The sequence below is a fragment of the Rhinatrema bivittatum genome, chromosome 13 (assembly GCF_901001135.1).
Source record: "Rhinatrema bivittatum chromosome 13, aRhiBiv1.1, whole genome shotgun sequence".
Taxonomy (NCBI): domain Eukaryota; kingdom Metazoa; phylum Chordata; class Amphibia; order Gymnophiona; family Rhinatrematidae; genus Rhinatrema; species Rhinatrema bivittatum.
The window spans coordinates 6080957-6094377 of NC_042627.1; the positions used below are offsets into that span (position 1 = coordinate 6080957).

General features: G+C 48.2%; 1 protein-coding gene across 1 annotated transcript in view; it reads left to right on the forward strand.

Annotated features, from left to right (window-relative positions):
- Positions 1-235: 235 nt before the first annotated feature.
- The window catches only part of ANKRD13D (ankyrin repeat domain 13D), a 54927-nt gene continuing 41741 nt past the window's right edge, over positions 236-13421 (forward strand). Inside the window, exon 1 of the mRNA XM_029574336.1 lies at positions 236-656. Within this exon, the coding sequence (XP_029430196.1) occupies positions 567-656 (90 nt within the window). The 5' untranslated portion in view covers positions 236-566. The remainder of the gene's footprint in view (positions 657-13421) is intronic.

Here is a 13421-nt window from a genome sequence, read left to right on the forward strand (position 1 = left end):
GTAGCCCGGGCTGGGCCTGCTGAGGTTCTCGGGCGCCTTCCCCATGGCTGCGCGCTGTGCACCGAGGGGGGGGGGGCCGGGGGCCTGTGGCGGGAGAACGTTGATCCTAAAGCCCCCTCTCTCCTCACGGGGCTGGGTGAATCCGTGTGGGCGCGCGCGCTTCCCGGGCCCCGCAGGCCGGCGGGTTGCCATGGTGACCTGGAAGTACTTGAGCGGCTGCCCTCCCCGCTCCTTCCTCTGGCACCCCCCCCCCCCCCTTCTCTCCCTCCCTCGCTGCAGCAGCCACTGAGGCTCCAGGGCGCTGCGGGCTCTCCTCACCTCGCTGCTGCTCTCCCTCCCACCCGGCCTCCTTCCTTCCTTTGCAGGGCTCCGGGGGAGGGAGCGCCCAGCTCTGGCCCCCCCTTCTGGCGGGGCGGCGATGAACCAGGTGCGGGCGGGCGCTGCCGAGGCCCGGGCCGGGCGGCGGTGCTGAAGGAGGAGGAGGAGGAGAGGAGGGGGGCGGGCGGCCGCGCACAGGAAGCTTCGGCTCTCGGCGAGGATTTCCCCGGGAAGAGAATGCCCGAGAGATGGCCTGGGTCCAGCAGCGCTTCCCACTGCACCTCCTCGTCTGGACGAACCGGTGCCAGGAGCTCGAGGCGGAGCTGCGGCGAGGCCAGGTACCCCCCCCCCCCCCCGGCCCCTCTCCTCCCTGCTCGGCCCCGATCTCCCCCTCCTCTCTGCGGCAGGCTCCCTCCATGCCTCTGCTCCCCCTCCCCTCCCTTCAGCTCTTTCTGCATCTGTTCATTCTTAGGCCTATGCATCACTGGCAGGTGTACGCGGCGCTGCACAGGCACCTTCTTGCCCCCCTCCCAGATGCTGAGGGGGAGGGACGCCGGGGCAATAACCATATAAAGCACAGATTGAGCAGAAGCCAGCATCCGGGGGGGGGGGGGTTGTTCCTGCTGCCCCCTTTCTTTTTGCACCGCTGGAATGCTTCTCCGCGGAAGGGGGTAAACTCCAGCTGTTGAACAGCTGCTGAGGGCCAGCCAGAGGGCCCGGCGGCATTAGGCCTCTGCCCGCTGGAGGCAGAGGATGTGGTGATGCTGAGCCTTATCACATAGGCAACTTTGTTGTTGTTTTTGTTTTTGTTTTTCAAAACTGTAACTATTTTATGTTTAGCACATGTTGTTATTATCTCGTTCTCTGTTCCGTTTATCACCCCACTGTTTATTGTAAACCGGCTTGATGTGATACTCTCACGAATGCCGGTAGAGAAAAAAAACAAAACTAAAATAAATAAATAAATAAATACTATTTTTCTTCCCATTGCCGACAAGAGCTCCCAATTCAGATTTTCCAAAAACCAAACAAAACTGGACTACATCTCCATGCATGCAATAAGGCAAATCCAGAACTGGTTGAACCTCTCCTAAATGACCTGGAGCTATCTGGGAGGTAACTATGGTCCTTTTCTCCAGTAACAACGCAGCATGTGGAAAGGCACCAGCATTATTTAAGCAATCGTTATTGACATGCTGAGCAAATTGCATGCATGGATTTGTACTTTTTGATTTCCCCTCAATCCTGGATTGTGTCTTCATGTGCGCTGAAAGGGGACAGCACAACTGCCTTATGCACTGGCGGCATCATCCTGTGAGCCAAGCAATATTCCGGGCTCCCTGGTGTAAGGCCTTTAACACAGACCTTAGCTACAGGTAATGACTTGTTTGTAGAGTTATTACCAATGTAGACTAAATTTTGCTTGCTTTAATTTTTTCATATTTCATAATGCTTTAGAAGCAGAAGACACAAATATTACAGCTAATTACTTTTGTGGAGAGAGAGACTCTTGCAGGAATTCGCGTGTGTGCCTGATATTGGTATTTTTAGGCAGCTGATGCCAAATGTTTCAGCCAGTCAGCTTGCTGCAAATTAAAATGACCGTTTTATTTGGTGTATAAGACGTAATGCAGGGTTGACTGTTAAGTGAACAAGATATAAGCAGCAAAATATTAGCCAGGATATTCACAGTGAATATGCGTGGGGCATATTTGCATACAGTTGAGGCAGAGGATATCCTGGAAATCTGACTGGCCTAGGGTGTCACAGATGATGTTTGGGAATCACTGCTTTAGAGAAACACGTGTGTGACATGCATACTGCACATCTTTAAGGTAAGGGCCAAAAAAACATGATCAAAATTTTACCAGGGATCCAAGTATTTTCCTGTGAACACAAAAACCCCGTAACTCATAAAAGAAATAGTGAACATCCCCATCCTGGTATAAACTTTGCTATATATTTTCTCAGATTCCTGTAAACTTCATCTGTGGAAAGTACAGTGATTATAAGGAAAGGCTGTTTAATTTATCTCTGTTTGCGGGCATACAGGTTGTGCGTTGTAGGGCTATTGAAGGACCAGCTCATCAGAAACCGGCTCATCCAGCTCTAGTTTTACCCAGTTGTACATAGGAAGTTGCAGTCCTGCTTGTCTTGGGGAACTTAGAGCTTACAAGGTCCGGCCTGCAAAACCCGGACTTGCTCGGCATGTCCCTGATGACCTGGAGTCAGCTCGTACCCATGTTTTTCCATGGGGAAGTAGCAGCGTGGAACTCAGTGAGAGATTTACCAGGGTCCTAGGCGGGTTACATAAAAAATAAGCACATGGAACCAATATAAAATGCAGTACCACTCTTAGGCATGGTTGGTATTGCAGCACCTTTCCCCCGCCCCAGAGCAGGAGTGGTGGAGTCTCAGCTGCCTGGCCCTTGTGTGACGCCTTTTGCTGCACTGGGTTAATACTGCCAAGAACCACCTCAGCTCATGCAGACCTTCCTTCGATGGGGAAGCGTAATTCTACCGCAAACATGGGGTGCCACGGTCTGAGTCTGCTATAATATTTTGCCTCCTTCGTAATTTTGGCACCCTAGGTGGAATCGCTTTTTTTTGCTCTACAAAATCACAAGCTAACAGGACATTTTAATATGAGGAAGAGCCGATTTTGTTTTTTATAAGGAAGAGTTTGCAAGGTTCAGGAGTAGTAGTTCTAGGAGGACATCTCCCTTCCCCTGCTGCTCCATTGAAATGCATTGGGGATGAATAAAGGATTTGACAAGGGTGGAGGAATTTTTTTTTTTTTTTTTTTTTATTTTTTTTTAAACAGGAGACATTGAGTGGTTTAGGACATTTTGACAGAAGTCTGAAAAGAGTAAAGTTAAAAAAAAAAAAAAAAAAAAAAAAAGCAAGTACATGGCATACAGATTTAAAGGAAGGATTCTAAGGGTTTCTTCATGCTGTTTCCAGAAAGAGACTGAGGGGGGCCCTGACCACTCCAGAGGAATGGCATATGTGATTCGGAAGAGAAGCTCGATGGTAGAAAGGTGCAAGTTTGAGCTGACCCCCCTCCCCATTGGTTCCTGTATTGGGCAGGATTGCTAATAGTTGGCTTCAGGTCATCGGGGATGGGCTGAACCGGTCCTGGCTTCATCCCAGTGCTTCTAAGGACTTTTAGTTCTTTTCTCAGAGAAGTCCCCATATTCAGGAGTGGCTCAGCCTGCCCCTGATGGCTTGGAGGCATGCGAGAACCTTAATTGCAGAGAGGTTCAGCGCAGGAACGTTGTCCTGTTTTCACCAGACATTGAAGGCTGCTTTACCAGAAGCAGGCCAGGTGGTTAGTGTCTGCCACCGAGGAGTGGGGGTGAGACTTCAGGCCTGGGGGGGGTGTGTGTTGGAGCTGTGCCTGGACTTCAGTACACAGAGGAAGTGTAAACTTGGGATATCAATATGTACATTAGGCTGGAGCAGTGTCTTAGAAGGTGGGAGGGTGGCACAGAGCACGGACTCATCCACAGTTGTGCTCATAAGTTTACATACCCCTGGCAGAATTTGTAAGATCATCTTAAGAAAACATGAGTGATCAGACAAAACGTCTGTTATTTTTAATGTTTCAAATTAAACTATTTTATGCATCACAGAAGAGCACAATCATTAAATCATAGAACTAAAGGAAATAATAAAGGTCCTGTTCAAACATTTACATACCCTTAGTTCTTACTATCGTGCATTGCCCCCTTTTTGCATCCATGACTGCTTGCAGCCTTTAGTGGTAGCTGTGAATGAGGCCCTTTGTTTTCTCCTGGGTAAAGCTGCCCGTTCCTCTTGCAATAAAGCCTCCAGATCCTGTAAATTCTTTGGTTGTCTTGCATGAGCTGCAGGTTTGAGTTCTCCCCAAAGTGGCTCAATGATGTTGAGGTCAGGAGACTGTGGTGACCACTCCAGAGCCTTCACTTTCTTCCGCTGCAGCCGCTGAAGGGGTGACCTGGCCTTAATGTTTCGGATCATTGACATGTTGGAAAGTCCAAATGCACCCCATACGCAGATTCTCCTCCAATATTTTCTGATAAGATGCTGCATTCATCCTGCCATCAATTTTGACTAAATTTCCTGTTTCACTGTAGCTCTCCCCCCTCCCCCCCCCCCCAAAACAGCAGAGAACCACCTCCATGCTTCAAGGTAGGGATGGTGTTGACTCCTCTCCAAATACAGTGTTCATGGTGGTGACCATAAAGTTCAATCTTGGTCTCATCACTCCAAATCATTTTATTCCAGAAGTTTTGAGGCTTCTCTAGGTGCTGTTTGGTGTATTGAAAGCGGGCTGTTTTGTGGTATTGGTGCAGGAATGCTTTTTATCTGGCAGCTCTACCATGCAGCCTATTTTTGTTCAACTCCTTATTGTGTATGCTGAAACACCCGCTCCACTTTGTTTCAGAGAAGCCTGTATTTCAGTAGAAGTTGCTTATTGGGTTTTTTTTGTATTCGAATACATTTTCTTAGTTGTGTCTGAAATCTTTCTTAGTCTGGCTTGGTATTAGTCGAACCCATAATTTTCTTCTACTTTATCAGAATTTGAACAGTACTGATCGGCATTTTCAAATCTTTGGATATATTTTTATATCCTTTTACTGATTTATAAAGTTAAGCTACTTTTGCTCCCAGATCCTTTGACAGTTCTTTTGCTTTCCCCATGCTTCAGTAATCACCAAAGTCAGAGGCAGATTTTATAAATTTGCGCGAGCACGTACTTTTGTTCGCGCACCAGGCGCGAACAAAAGTACGCTGGATTTTATAAGATACGCGCGTAGCTCAAGGTGTGATGTCACATGCCGTGACGCCAAACGGGTGTAGATACCTTCACTTCATCGCCATTTCAACCTGTGTGTCAGCTTGTATATATTATCAGCCCAAACATTCAAGGGTGTGTAAACTTTTGATCCAGGACCATTTTATTATTTCCTTTATTGCTATGGTTTGTTTAATGATTTGCTATTCTGTGATTCATAAAATAGTTTAATTTGAAACACATTAAAAAAATAACAAGACGTGTTTTTGTCTGATCACTCGTTTTTTCTTAAAATGCTACATATCTTACAAATTCTGCCAGGGATGTTTATTAGAATTGGGGTTTAACGAAAGCCATTGTATTTTTTTTTTTCTTAACTTTACTATTTTTTTTTGTTTTTTATAGATTTTATTTAATTAGTTGTTATCTCCTATTTTATTTATTTTAGTTTTATTTGTTTTATTCTTTAAAAAATTGTTATTGTAAACCGTTTTGGTCAGCTATTGTCTGTGAAAAGACGGTATAAAAATGTTTTAAAATAAATAAACTTATGAGCACAACTTGTACATAAGAGATGCAGATCTCAAAGCTGTCGAGGATCATAAGAAGAGCACAGTAGAGCCCCCGATTCAGCACAGACAGCTGTGACACGATAGGGACCCAAGATTGGGGCTAAGAGCTATGACACGATAGGGACCCAGGGTCTGTGCTTACAGCTGCTGGCACAGGATATTCTGGGGTTTTAACTTCCAACAGTTTCCCTGCTCGGACCTTGGCATAGACACCATCTCTGGCCAATGAGACTGGGTTACCAGCTGGCTCCCTTTAGGTTGATTCAGTCCTGGTTTGATTTACAATTCTGAATTCCCTATTCATGTCCCTAAAAAGAGCAGGATTGCAAGCCCAGGTAGGCTGTAGGCTAAAATCAGGATTGGATCAGCTTATCTTGAAAACATCGAGTGAGCTGGCAATCTGATGGCACACGCACAGCTGTCCCAACTTCATGAAAGGGCTCTGGCCGGCAGCATCAAATCAGAAGAACGTGAAACATCTACGCTAGATGATTGGGAGGTGATTTCCTGCTGCAGTTTTTGTTATCCTCCGATAAATGAAACACTATTATACATTTCATTTCTGATGTGCCTGCGCTGGATTCCCACTGATGAATCAGTAAGGACTAATTGCATTAGGAGTCAATTTAACATCAGTATTTAAAAGAATTTCTTGTACACTTGCATCAGCAAACGTTCAGGGCAGACTACAAAGATTACATACATAATATAAATGAACATAAATACAATCCAGGATGAAATCCAGCCAAAACTAAAACAGCAAAGACAAAATTCACATAAAGTAGTGCTTTACATGATGATGAGATTAGCGTGTGGTGTATCACAGTCAAATGCTAATGAGAACAAGTGGATTTTGAGCGCTTTCCTGAATAATTTTTTCACATCCGATCCCTCTTGATAACCAAAATATTGTTCACATATACCACAAACAAGTATATTCTTCAGGTTCATTTGTGGCTACACTTTAAATTCATGCTCACCACCTTCTGGTCTACTGGTGAACTTAGCAAGCAAGTACACACAGTCCATCAGCTTTGCCTCACCTCCCTGCTCAAACTGCCTCCCTCCACTCTTTGCCCAGAATATAGCTGACGTGCGTTCCACGACCAGGGACACCTCCACCCTCTCCACTCTTTGCCCAGAATATAGGTGACGTGCGTTCCACGACCAGGGACACCTCCACCCTCTCCACTCTTTGCCCAGAATATAGCTGACGTGCGTTCCACGACCAGGTACACCTCCACCCTCACCACTCTTTGCCCAGAATATAGCTGACGTGCGTTCCACGACCAGGTACACCTCCACCCTCTCCACTCTTTGCCCAGAATATAGCTGACGTGCGTTCCACGACCAGGGACACCTCCACCCTCTCCATTCTTTGCCCAGAATATAGCTGACGTGCGTTCCACGACCAGGTACACCTCCACCCTCTCCATTCTTTGCCCAGAATATAGCTGACGTGCGTTCCACGACCAGGGACACCTCCACCCTCACCACTCTTTGCCCAGAATATAGCTGACGTGCGTTCCACGACCAGGTACACCTCCACCCTCACCACTCTTTGCCCAGAATATAGCTGACGTGCGTTCCACGACCAGGTACACCTCTACCCTCACCACTCTTTGCCCAGAATATAGCTGACGTGCGTTCCACGACCAGGTACACCTCCACCCTCTCCATTCTTTGCCCAGAATATAGCTGACGTGCGTTCCACGACCAGGTACACCTCCACCCTCTCCACTCTTTGCCCAGAATATAGCTGACGTGCGTTCCACGACCAGGTACACCTCCACCCTCTCCACTCTTTGCCCAGAATATAGCTGACGTGCGTTCCACTACCAGGTACACCTCCACCCTCTCCATTCTTTGCCCAGAATATAGCTGACGTGCGTTCCACGACCAGGTACACCTCCACCCTCTCCACTCTTTGCCCAGAATATAGCTGACGTGCGTTCCACTACCAGGTACACCTCCACCCTCTCCATTCTTTGCCCAGAATATAGCTGACGTGCGTTCCACGACCAGGTACACCTCCACCCTCACCACTCTTTGCCCAGAATATAGCTGACGTGCGTTCCACGACCAGGTACACCTCCACCCTCTCCATTCTTTGCCCAGAATATAGCTGACGTGCGTTCCACGACCAGGTACACCTCCACCCTCTCCATTCTTTGCCCAGAATATAGCTGACGTGCGTTCCACGACCAGGTACACCTCCACCCTCACCACTCTTTGCCCAGAATATAGCTGACGTGCGTTCCACGACCAGGTACACCTCCACCCTCTCCACTCTTTGCCCAGAATATAGCTGACGTGCGTTCCACGACCAGGTACACCTCCACCCTCACCACTCTTTGCCCAGAATATAGCTGACGTGCGTTCCACGACCAGGTACACCTCCACCCTCACCACTCTTTGCCCAGAATATAGCTGACGTGCGTTCCACGACCAGGTACACCTCCACCCTCTCCACTCTTTGCCCAGAATATAGCTGACGTGCGTTCCACGACCAGGTACACCTCCACCCTCACCACTCTTTGCCCAGAATATAGCTGACGTGCGTTCCACGACCAGGTACACCTCCACCCTCTCCACTCTTTGCCCAGAATATAGCTGACGTGCGTTCCACGACCAGGTACACCTCCACCCTCTCCACTCTTTGCCCAGAATATAGCTGACGTGCGTTCCACGACCAGGTACACCTCCACCCTCTCCATTCTTTGCCCAGAATATAGCTGACGTGCGTTCCACGACCAGGTACACCTCCACCCTCTCCACTCTTTGCCCAGAATATAGCTGACGTGCGTTCCACGACCAGGTACACCTCCACCCTCTCCACTCTTTGCCCAGAATATAGCTGACGTGCGTTCCACGACCAGGTACACCTCCACCCTCTCCACTCTTTGCCCAGAATATAGCTGACGTGCGTTCCACGACCAGGTACACCTCCACCCTCTCCACTCTTTGCCCAGAATATAGCTGACGTGCGTTCCACGACCAGGTACACCTCCACCCTCTCCATTCTTTGCCCAGAATATAGCTGACGTGCGTTCCACGACCAGGTACACCTCCACCCTCTCCACTCTTTGCCCAGAATATAGCTGACGTGCGTTCCACGACCAGGGACACCTCCACCCTCTCCACTCTTTGCCCAGAATATAGCTGACGTGCGTTCCACGACCAGGTACACCTCTACCCTCACCACTCTTTGCCCAGAATATAGCTGACGTGCGTTCCACGACCAGGTACACCTCCACCCTCTCCACTCTTTGCCCAGAATATAGCTGACGTGCGTTCCACGACCAGGGACACCTCCACCCTCTCCACTCTTTGCCCAGAATATAGCTGACGTGCGTTCCACGACCAGGTACACCTCTACCCTCACCACTCTTTGCCCAGAATATAGCTGACGTGCGTTCCACGACCAGGTACACCTCCACCCTCTCCATTCTTTGCCCAGAATATAGCTGACGTGCGTTCCACGACCAGGTACACCTCCACCCTCTCCACTCTTTGCCCAGAATAAAGCTGACGTGCGTTCCACGACCAGGTACACCTCCACCCTCTCCACTCTTTGCCCAGAATATAGCTGACGTGCGTTCCACGACCAGGTACACCTCTACCCTCACCACTCTTTGCCCAGAATATAGCTGACGTGCGTTCCACGACCAGGTACACCTCCACCCTCTCCACTCTTTGCCCAGAATATAGCTGACGTGCGTTCCACGACCAGGTACACCTCCACCCTCTCCACTCTTTGCCCAGAATAAAGCTGACGTGCGTTCCACGACCAGGTACACCTCCACCCTCTCCACTCTTTGCCCAGAATATAGCTGACGTGCGTTCCACGACCAGGTACACCTCTACCCTCACCACTCTTTGCCCAGAATATAGCTGACGTGCGTTCCACGACCAGGTACACCTCCACCCTCTCCACTCTTTGCCCAGAATATAGCTGACGTGCGTTCCACGACCAGGGACACCTCCACCCTCACCACGCCATTCCTTTCTCCTTCTTTCTGCCCCTGCTATATATTGCCTGCCTTTTTCTGTAATCACAAAGGAGGAAACGGGCCATCTCTCTCCCCCAAATCTACTACTTATTCCTCTAACGCCGTTCCCCCCTGGCTCTCCAGGTCTGTCTCCCCTGTAGTCATCCAAGCCATCTGTCCTATCCTCCAATCAATCACCCTCCACTGCAACTTTCCTCGCTGCCTTCAAACATTCTGTTATCACACCACACCTCCAAAAAAAAACCTTCACTGGACCCTGCCCGCTCTATCATCTATCTTTTTTTTAACAGCATTTATGAATCACTTTGCAGACTGAGACAATTGCCCAAAGCAATAAGCAAACATAAAATACAAAATAAATCACACCATTAATAGAAAAATTAAAAACTATATATCCCCACCTATAACTAACCCATCCTCACCCACAACAAGACACAACTAATTATCCATCATTATTAAGGTATTCTGCAATTGGCATGAATTCCAAACACCAAATCCCACAAAACAAAAAGATCTAATTATTAACAGATTTAACCCATGTTTTCAACTTTGCACGGAATTTTACTAAATTTACTTCTCTTAATTCCAATGGAAGACAATTCCATAGGCCTGGAATTACAGCTGAAAAAGATCTGTTAGTGAAACGACTGTCATTCTCGTTTATATATCATCCCATCTTCCTCCTCCCTTTCACATCCCAGTTCCTCATGTGCAGTTCACCTCCAGTGCCTTTATTTCATCTCAAGCTAGTCTTCATCCCTGCCAATCTATACGTCCCATAGAAACAGCCCTTGCTAAAGTCTCCCATGATTTCTTCATGGCCTCTATGTGATCCTCGTCCTCCGTGACCTGTCTTCTGTTGGTCACCCTCTTCTCCTTGGATTTTTGGACTGCATTTTGTCTTCACGCTCTTTCTGGTGGATCCTCCTTCACTGCTATCCCATTCTCAGTGCGTCTCGGGTCTCTGTCTGGGGCCCCCTTCTCTTTATTGATCTGATCTTTTCCTATGGCTTTCAGTACCATCTTTCTGTTGACTCCAGGCTCTGCTTCCACCACAGAATTTCCCACAAGAATCCAGTTCCAGATTTCAGTATGTCCGACACTGGCACCTTTAAACTTTCCCCTCTAGCGCACTTCCCACCTTCTCCCTCTGCCTGTCTCTCTGGCTAACACTGTCCTCTTCCTAGTCCCCTCGGCTCGTCTTAGATTCCTCTCTTGCTAATGCTCATTTATATAGCGCTACAAGAGACATGCAGCGCTGTACAAAAACAAACGTCTAGTCAGGACAGACTGATAAGATTGTTGGGAGGGGTCTGCTAAAACGTGTCTTTCTATATAACCAAAACCCATCTCTCTTTCTGTACACACTGCCAAAACCCTTATCTGCTCTGTTATCACCTCGTGCTTATGAGCAGTGAGTACAAAACCTAACCCTTTTCCTCACTGGTGAGCAGAAAACCTAACCTCCACCCCTCGCTGAGCAGAAAACCCTTATCTTCGTCAGCCCTCTGTATGCACCATACCCTCTGATAGTTTGCTCTTTCTCATAAGACGGGCCATGCTCCATAGAGCCCAGCGTCCTGTTTCCGACAGTGGCAGGTCCCAGGTCGCCTGGAAGCACCTGGCAGATTGTAATATGAAAGTCTGCTTCATGTTGCTCTCCCCAAGAGGTGGAGGATCCATCCAAAGTCCATCTGGCTAATAATTATTTATGGACTTGTCCTCCAGAACTTTGTCCAAACCTTGTATTAAACTTAATTTTACTACTAGTCTTAACCGCGTGTTCTGGCGACCAAATTCCATAGCTTAATTAGTGATCAGTTTCAGAGACTATGGCTGTTTCCTCATAAGCTGTTTATTAATCACAAAAAGAAATGTAACAAAAGCAGCAGCTCTACTTATCTTAGCAGTTCTCAAACAAAAGATAGCAGGATTGGCCTTCCCTAGGCTTCTCTTTCCTGGTTACGCCTCCCCCCTGGGCCTAGCTTCTTATCCCTTTCTCAGAGCGGAATTCCCTTCCTGTCTGGCTTAGGGTGGACCAGGCTAAATGTTTGCTCCTGTGCTTTTGAGGCTGATCCAACACACTCTTTCACATACCCTCCCCCTCAGTTTGACCTTTTCAGGTTGCGTGTCTGCCACTACCTAGGTTAACTCCCAGGAAAATAAATATTTCCTCTGCCCTCAGGCAGGCCAGTCCCCACAAAGTGGGTTATGCATCTCTACCAGCAGATGGCGTAAAAGCTGATTAGTCATGGAAATATATATATATATATATAGCCCTGCCCCGACATCAGCCCGCCAGTATTCCTCATATTCTCCATCTCCAGCAGATGGTGGACATGCATTTCCTTATTGGGGATTGCTTGTAGTAAAAAAGCTTGTACTCCTGAGGTGACCCCAATGGGTCCCTCCCTCAGTTGAGCGCCCTTGGTCCAGCAGCCTTTTCAGGTGTGGACTTAAAAAAAAAGTTGAAGCAGTTGAAGGACGAGGGAGACTTGGTGGTAAAGGCTTTTGCCCTCTCCCCCTGTAGCTGGAGACCCGGTCGTACTCTGTCAGGGACAGCTGAGCTCGAGTAAAAAAAAAATATATATATATATATAAATAACAAGGGAGAATAGGGTGGTTTTCTTTTCCCTATTCCTTCCTTACTAGGTGTTCTCCCTCGGCATGATTGGTCGGTGTCTTTTCCTTCTTCCTTTTCACTTCACGGGGGAGTTTAGTAAGATGCGTAGGCATGGCAGGTTGAGCAACTTCTGGCTTGGCCCCGTTCCCAGGCTTTGAGCCGCATGTTAGGCCATACCAGCGATTTCACACATTTGTTTGTGCACATGATTCCTGCACAGTGATGTGGTGAAATAGACACGCACGGGCCTACTTGTGCACTGAAGGTCGTGGCCTATATTTGCTGAGCGCCTACTGAGCGCTGCTTGTGCACATGCTGTGCGCCGACTTATGCACGTGCCGAGCATCCCCTGAGTGCCTAATTGAGCATGTACGAAGTGCGAGTGCCTATTTGAGCGCAAGCATAGTGTGAGTGTTCTTGAGCGCATCCTTTATTTGGGAACACAAGGAAAGCGAAGCGGTATGGCACCGGTGACAAGTCTAAGTGCCTAACGATAAGTACTGCTTGCCATATAAGGGCAATAGTGTCAAGGATTTCTGCGAGTCTACCAGTGCTGCTTGGACATTGGGCTGTCGGTCAGAGGGACTGGAGCTGAAGGTGTCCCCCTCTTCAGTTGACCCCGGGATCGAAGCATCTTCAGGGGATGTTCAACCCAAGGACGTCAGATTAGGGCCTAGTATGGGCCCATCCTCCTTTTCCTGAATGGAATTTTCCAGTGACTACAGACATTTCTGCAGGGGCGCTCGGCAGAGACGGTGATACTTTCAAACCGGGATTGCGTACTCAGGGTTCCCAATTGTAATCCCTGATGATATGCAGGAGAATGTGGATGCAGATTATTCTGATGAAGAATTGGGTTTCTCCCCTCTGCGGACAGGACAGTTCCTCTGGGTTTAGGGCCACATAGATCTCTGCCTCGTTTCTTTTTTGTTTCCCCTCCTGGAAGCAATTCGAAAGCTGCTTGCCCTTGTATGGAGCACTCCAGAAGCAAGACTTAAAAGGGGGCCCGCTTTGGTGACCTGTAGTGAAATAGAGGTTACATTTTCCGAAGATGGAAGCGCTGGAATGTTCTCTTTCTAAGGAGACCACCTTTCCAATAAAAGGAGGGGCAACTC